This window comes from Rhinolophus sinicus, linkage group LG03, assembly GCF_036562045.2.
Source record: "Rhinolophus sinicus isolate RSC01 linkage group LG03, ASM3656204v1, whole genome shotgun sequence".
Taxonomy (NCBI): Eukaryota; Metazoa; Chordata; class Mammalia; order Chiroptera; family Rhinolophidae; genus Rhinolophus; species Rhinolophus sinicus.
In genome coordinates, this window is record NC_133753.1 from 97,618,213 (window position 1) to 97,624,830 (window position 6,618).

The 6,618-nt window shown below is 54.9% G+C and overlaps 1 protein-coding gene across 1 annotated transcript; it reads left to right on the top strand.

The window, feature by feature from the left end:
- Positions 1 to 2,172: 2,172 nt before the first annotated feature.
- ISLR (immunoglobulin superfamily containing leucine rich repeat) lies at positions 2,173 to 5,210 on the top strand. The gene is made up of 2 exons (XM_019735923.2): positions 2,173 to 2,393; positions 3,188 to 5,210. The coding sequence occupies exon 2, from the start codon at positions 3,196 to 3,198 to the stop codon at positions 4,489 to 4,491; it is 1,296 nt and encodes a 431-aa protein (XP_019591482.2). The 5' UTR covers positions 2,173 to 2,393; positions 3,188 to 3,195; the 3' UTR covers positions 4,492 to 5,210.
- Positions 5,211 to 6,618: the final 1,408 nt, after the last annotated feature.

Below are 6,618 nucleotides of genomic sequence, written 5' to 3' on the forward strand. Positions count from 1 at the left end.
TTTTTAATAGTAACAGTCCAGAATGGCATTACAACCAAGATAAATATCAAGCTAATGATAGTACAGATTATAAACAGTCCTCTATCACAAGACCACCATGAGGTATGTCCCCTGGCGTTACTGCATTCTTCGTCTCTTTGTCTTGTCAATCATTAGTACCTGAGTTATACTATTAAAAAAGTACAGTAACAGGTGAATGTAGTGGAGAATAACCTGAGCTGCCCCGATAAGAGACTCATTTCAGATCCAAAGACACACACAGACTGAAAGTAAAGGGATGGAAAAAGAATAGACAAACAAACAAAAAGCTGGAGTAGCCACACTTATACCAGACAAAATAGACTTTAAATCAAAGGCTATAACAAGAAACAAAGAAGGACCTAGTAATCCCACTTCTGGGTATTTATCCAAACAAACCCAAAATGCTGCTTTGAGGGGAGTTGGTCATCTATATGTTCATTGCAGCATTATTTATAATGGCCAAGACATGAAGGCAACCTGGGTGTCCCTGAATGGATGGATGGATAAAGAAGAGGTGGTACACATGCACAATGGAATATTACTCAGCCGTAAAAAAGAATGAAATCTTGCCATCTGCGACAACATGGATGGACCTAGAGGGTATTGTGCAGAGTATAGTAAGTCAGACCGTGAAAGACAAATATCATATGATTTTACTTATACGTGGAACAAAATAAACAAATAAAACAGAAGCACACTCATAGAAACAGAGAACATTTTGATGGTTGCCAGATGAGAGGGAGTTTGGGGGTGGGTGAAAAAGGGGAAGGGATTAAGAAGTACAAATTGGTTGTTACACAGTAGTCATGGGATGTAGGGTATAGCATAAGAAATATAGTCAATAACATTGTAATAACTATATATGGTGTCAGATGGGCACTAAATCTATTGGGGTGATGAGAGAGGGGGTGGGGGCAGGGTGGAAAAAGGGAAGGGATTAAGAAATACAAATTGGTCGTTATAAAATAGTCATGGGGATGTAAAGCATGGGGAATATAGTCAATAATATGGTGACAACTAGGAAGTACACCAGAAACTAATATAATATTGTATGGCAGCTATATTTTAATAAAAACCTTAAAAAAGAAAAAGATACCTTCTCATATGGTGGCCATTACAGCTTTGCCCCACTGCCAAAATGAGTAAACTAAGGAGGGGATGATGTGGGATCCAGGAAGCAAGAGGTCCAACCCAAGAGGGGTGACAGGGAGTCTGAGTAATGCAGGTGGGCCTCTTAAGAAACCAAACTGAGCAGGTCAAAAGGCTCACGTCCAGAGTTCTTCCAGGAGATAAAACTGATGGGACGACTTTATGTATTTACTTCTTTCCAGAGGAGATTTACCCAACTGGGAGAGAGTTGGAAATTGAATTAGTGATAAGTATTATCATATCCACACAGACACATGGATGCAGACATCATACTTCTACACACGAACACACACACCTGCCCAAATACATATCCAAACTCTCATATACCCACACAGACGTGGGCCCAGAAACACATACTTCTACACAAACACACACACACATGCCCACATACACAAATTCTCACACACCCACAGACATGTGAATGAAGAAACACATACTCACTTCTACAAACACACACACACGCCAAAATATACATACAAACTCACACACCCACAGACACACTCAAGCACACCAAGAGAGCCTCACAGCTACTCAAACACACATGCACTCAAACATTCCCAAACACACAAATTCACACACACGGTCTCACACCCATCCACACAAACACACACACAAATTCATCTGCACACAGAGATGTTACATCCACACTCGCACATACACACTCAAGTACACACATGAATGCTCATGTGGCCCCAGCCTGAAGCACGCCCCCCCTTTTGTTCTTGTTTGAAGTAAGGTTAGAAATTTCCCGTCTTCCTTAAGATCCCGTTTCTCGCCCTTCCCATCATAAAAACCCTTCTGCCCCATCTTTTCCTGGGTCCTGTCCAGCTAGTGCTGTGCCTTTAAGGAAGCTGAAGCTGCTAAAAGTGAGTGAGAGAGAGGGAAAAAAATGTTTTTTTGGCATCTTTTCCCCCTTAAGTTTCTGGTGTCACTTATGAAACACAGGTCCTGTTGCTGTAGAGAAGCGGCTGATTCGCTGGAAGGGGGGGGCCTGGGCTCCCTTCCTGCAGCGGCCTCTCAGCAGCTGGTCCCAGGCACCCCGTAGGGAAAGGGCGGGCCCAGGGTGCAAACTGAAGGTGGGGCAGGGACCAGGCTGCCTGTCATCCTCCAGCCACCTCTTCTTCCCCCTTTGGCCCTGCAGACTGTCCCGGGCTAACTCCGGCCTTTGTTGTTTTCTGGTTCCATTTTAGGAGAGGCTCCACTTGACTAAGAGTAGTTTGAAGGTAAGCCAGCGGGAAGAGGGGGAGGTCTGCTGGGCCCAGGGCTCCCCTGGGCACTTTCCTCTTGGCTCAAAGTGCGTGGGACAATCCCTTGTTTGGACCAGTCCAGGGGGCATCTGCCCCTCGAACAACCGCAGCCCCGGAAATCCCAGCAGCATTTGGGTTGAGCTGTTGGCCTCCCCCAAGCCAGCTCAGAGGTTCTGATGGGGTTTTTCTGGGCAGCTGCCTGGCGTAGTTTGAACAGAACAGGCCACGGAGGTGATTCTGTAGAAAGGGTCTGGTGTCTGCTGTGGTCATGGCCAGTAGAAGCAGGAGGGGGCGTGTGGGACGGATGGGGGTGGTGTGCACTGCACAAGGGGCCTTGTCAGGGCCAGGGCAAAGCATACTTATGGGGGCTCCAGTGGGAGGGACTGTGGCCAGGATGTGAGAGGCCAGGAGGGAGGTTCTGCTGAGTGTTGCGGGAGGGGGCCCTGGAAAACAGATTTCAAGTAATAAAGTCAGCTAGGAGCTGGCCAAGGCAAGGAGAGCGCTCCTTTTGGAAGAAGAGCTGGGGTCTTCTTCCATCCTGTCTTCACACCTCCTGGCTGCATGACCTCTGGCAAGTCCTGGCCCATCTAGAGGCTTCAGTTTCCCCTCCTGGAGAATAGGGGTGGTGGGTTAGGTGATGGTGGGTCTTAGCTGGATTATTTGGGGCAGGGCCTTCTGATGAGGAAGTGCTCTGGGCTGGGGTCCGGAGAGGGCTGACTGCCTCCCATGGGTCCTTGGGGGTCACCTCGGTGGCATGTCCTTCTCTGCAGGAGGCGGGATGCAGGAGCTGCAGCTGCTGTGCTGGGCGGTCCTCCTGGGCTTGGGCCTGGGCCAGGCCTGCCCTGGGCCCTGTGACTGTGGGGAGAAGTATGGCTTCCAAATCATCGACTGTTCCTATCGTGACCTGGAGGCCGTGCCGCCGGGCTTCCCGGCCAATGTGACCACACTGAGCCTGTCGGCCAACCGGCTGCCCCACTTGCCGGAGGGCGCTTTCAGGGAGGTACCCCAGCTGCAGTCACTGTGGCTGGCACACAACGAGATCCGAAAGGTGGCCGCCGGCGCCCTGGCCTCTCTGGGCCGTCTCAAGAACCTGGACCTCAGCCACAACCTCATCTCTGACTTTGCCTGGGACGACCTGCACAACCTCAGCGCCCTCCATTTCCTCAAGATGGACAGCAACGAGCTGACCTTCATCCCTCGCGATGCCTTCCGCAGCCTACAGGCCCTGCGCTCGCTGCAACTCAACCACAACCGCTTGCACATGCTGGCCGAGGGCACCTTCGCGCCGCTCACCTTGCTGTCCCATCTGCAAATCAACGACAACCCTTTCGACTGTACGTGCAGCATCATGTGGTTCAAGACGTGGGCCCTGACCACGACGACCGTGTCCATTCCGGAGCAGGACAAAATCACCTGCACGTCGCCCCACGTGCTCAAGGGCACACCGCTGACCCGCCTGCTGCCACTGCCGTGCTCAGCGCCCCTGGTGCAGCTCACCTACCAGCCCAGCCAGGACGGTGCCGAGCTGCAACCTGGCTTCGTGCTGGCGCTCCACTGTGACGTGGAGGGGCAGCCGGCCCCCCAGCTTCACTGGCACATCCAGACGCCTGGCGGCACGGCGGAGATTGCCAGCCCCAACGTGGGTGCCGATGGGCGTGCCCTGCCTGGCTCCCCGGCAGCCAGCAGCAGGCCGCGTTTCCAAGCCTTTGCCAACGGCAGCCTGCTCGTCCCCGACTTCGGCAAGCTGCAGGAAGGCACCTATAGCTGCCTGGCCACCAACGAGCTGGGCAGTGCGGAGAGCTCAGTGAACGTGGCACTGGCCACGCCGGGCCAGGGGGGCGAGGACGCCCTGGGACGCAGGTTCCATGGCAACGTGGCTGAGGGCACGGGCTGCTATACAGTAGACAACGAGGTGCAGCCGCTGGGCCCTGAGGACGACGTGCTCATCATCTACCTCAGCCGGACCAGGGGCCCGGAGGTGGCAGCCGTGGGGCACCGGGCGTCAGGGCAGCAGCCCCTGCGCCTGCTCCTGCTGGGCCAGAGCCTCCTGCTCCTCTTCCTCACCTCCTTCTAGCCCCCGCCCCACCCAGCTGGGCTGGAGTAGCCCCAAGGCCTCCTTGACTCCTCCCCTGACCCTGTGATGTCCCTGCAGGGGTCTGCTGGGGGGCGACTTCCAAGGCCTGCGTGGGGGACAGACACATCTTCCTACCTCCCCTTCTCATCTCTTCTGGAACACTCACCACCCTAACTTCAGACTTGCTCAAAGCTAGTGACGAGGACAGACCTGATACTGTAACTCACAGTCTTCGGTGCCATTGCTGCTAACCACGTTGCCTGTGCTCCCCTACTGGGCAGCTGCTAACAGGGCGGCGCCTGAACCACCGGGCAGGCGAAGCCTCACTGATGGGATTCCAGGCGCGGGATTGACCAGCTGTCGAAGGCTAGGGGTTGGGGCCTGGCAGGGAGGTAGCCTGCAGCACACAGGGCACAGGAGAGAGGGATGGGTGGCGGGGCAGTGACTGGGTGGCCCGAGGCTCTCAGAGACCGGCTTGAGCTCCTGCTGCCTCTTGGCGCTCTCTGATGACTTGGGGCTCTGGAATCTCTGCCCTCATCTCAGGCAGGACTGAGGGTTCAGGATGGCCTTCCTTTCCTCTCACCCTTCCTCCTTCAGCCTGTGCCCCTCCATCCTGGAAACCTACCCTGCCTTTCTCTCCAAGTATACGTTGATAGCCTGCCACTCCGAAGAGGCCAGCCAGGCTGGGGGCAGCAGAGAAATAAACGGCCTTTCCCATGCTTCCCTGTGCTTGCCTGGAGTGTTGTCTGACCTAGGAGCCACCGGTGGGGGATAGGACTGGTTGGAGAGCCAAGATGTCCAGCCTGCCGGCCCCTGGGACAGGGCCTGTGAGACATACAGACGGTGTGGCAGGCAGGTAGCATGGGAGGGTGGCCCAGGTGAACTGAGCTGCTGACGTTCCTTTCCCCCAAACTAGCCCATGGGACAAATGAGGGCACTAGCCTGACAACAATTGAGGCTTCCCTGGGGTCCCTGAGTGGGGCTTTATGCCAGCAGGGGCCTGAGGATTCATTGTGTGTGTGTGTGTGGGGGGGGCGGTGAGGGAGATGGAAGCTCCGGGTTGTGGCTCCCTCCCTGTCCTGTCCAGGGAGGAGATGTTAGGTGATAGAGAGGGAAGGGGGCCAGGCAAGGCACGATGGAGGGGAGCAGGAAGGAGACAGGACAGAGGATGCAGGGGCGAGAGGAGGGAGGGGGGAACACCCAGGGAGACTGACAGGACAGATTTGAGGGAGAAGCCAGAGGAAATGGAGGTACTTCCTCTCACCTCTTCAGTAAGAGGAAATGACATTCCAGGAGGAAAGTCCTTCAGTAGGAGTCTCTACCCACAGAGCAGATGGACCAATAGCTGGCTTGGAGGTTGAGGGTCCCTTAGGACGAGGATGGTGTGGACAGGGTCGGACCTGGGGACGGTAGACCCCGGCTCTGTGCTGGGTCAGATGCGTCTCCCCGCCGCCTCCGTCCCTTTCACTTTCCAGATCGAAGGGTGTTACACATAGGACAAGACACCATGGGAGAGGCTCTGCCGCCTCTACCCAGAGCCCTCGGGATTGCTGAGCCCAATAAAGCGAAGCAGGGAGACCAAGGAGCCTGGGGTAGCAGCTGTGAGCCTTGGAGGCTGGCCAGCCCCCCGCCCCTTCTCCTGGTCGGAATACAGCACCTCTCCACCTCCCTCATCAGCTTGCAGCTCCCACAGAACAGATGTCACCAGCAGCACAAGTCAAGGATGACTGCACATCTGGTGGAAAGTAGCAGGAGCTGAGCCTCTGTGCTGTGTCACCTTAGGTAAGTCACTGCCCATCTCTGGGCTTCAGCTTCCTTAGAAAACAAAGGATGAGGTAGGACATGGTAATGCTTAAGGGTCTAGTGGACTCTGATTACTAAGGCTTGATAATCCTGACCTGAGTTGGACCCCTGACATCTCTGGCTCCATTCACAGCTAAGCAGGCCTGGCTTCTTGGACATGGGCCTAAGACCTGAGTCGGGGTGGCTGGGGAACAGCGGTATTCTGAATGAACTAGCTAGTCCCCTACTTTATAGTCATCCATGGCCCCACTGCCCTGGAGGAAAGCGTTGAGTTCCCCAGCCAGCCAGCCATGGCCCCTCTGCCTGGCTCTCCCACGTGGCCCA

Excerpts from the sequence above, each read along its gene's own strand:
- ISLR (XM_019735923.2), top strand. The coding sequence starts at position 3,196 with ATGCAGGAGCTGCAGCTGCTGTGCTGGGCGGTCCTCCTGGGCTTGGGC.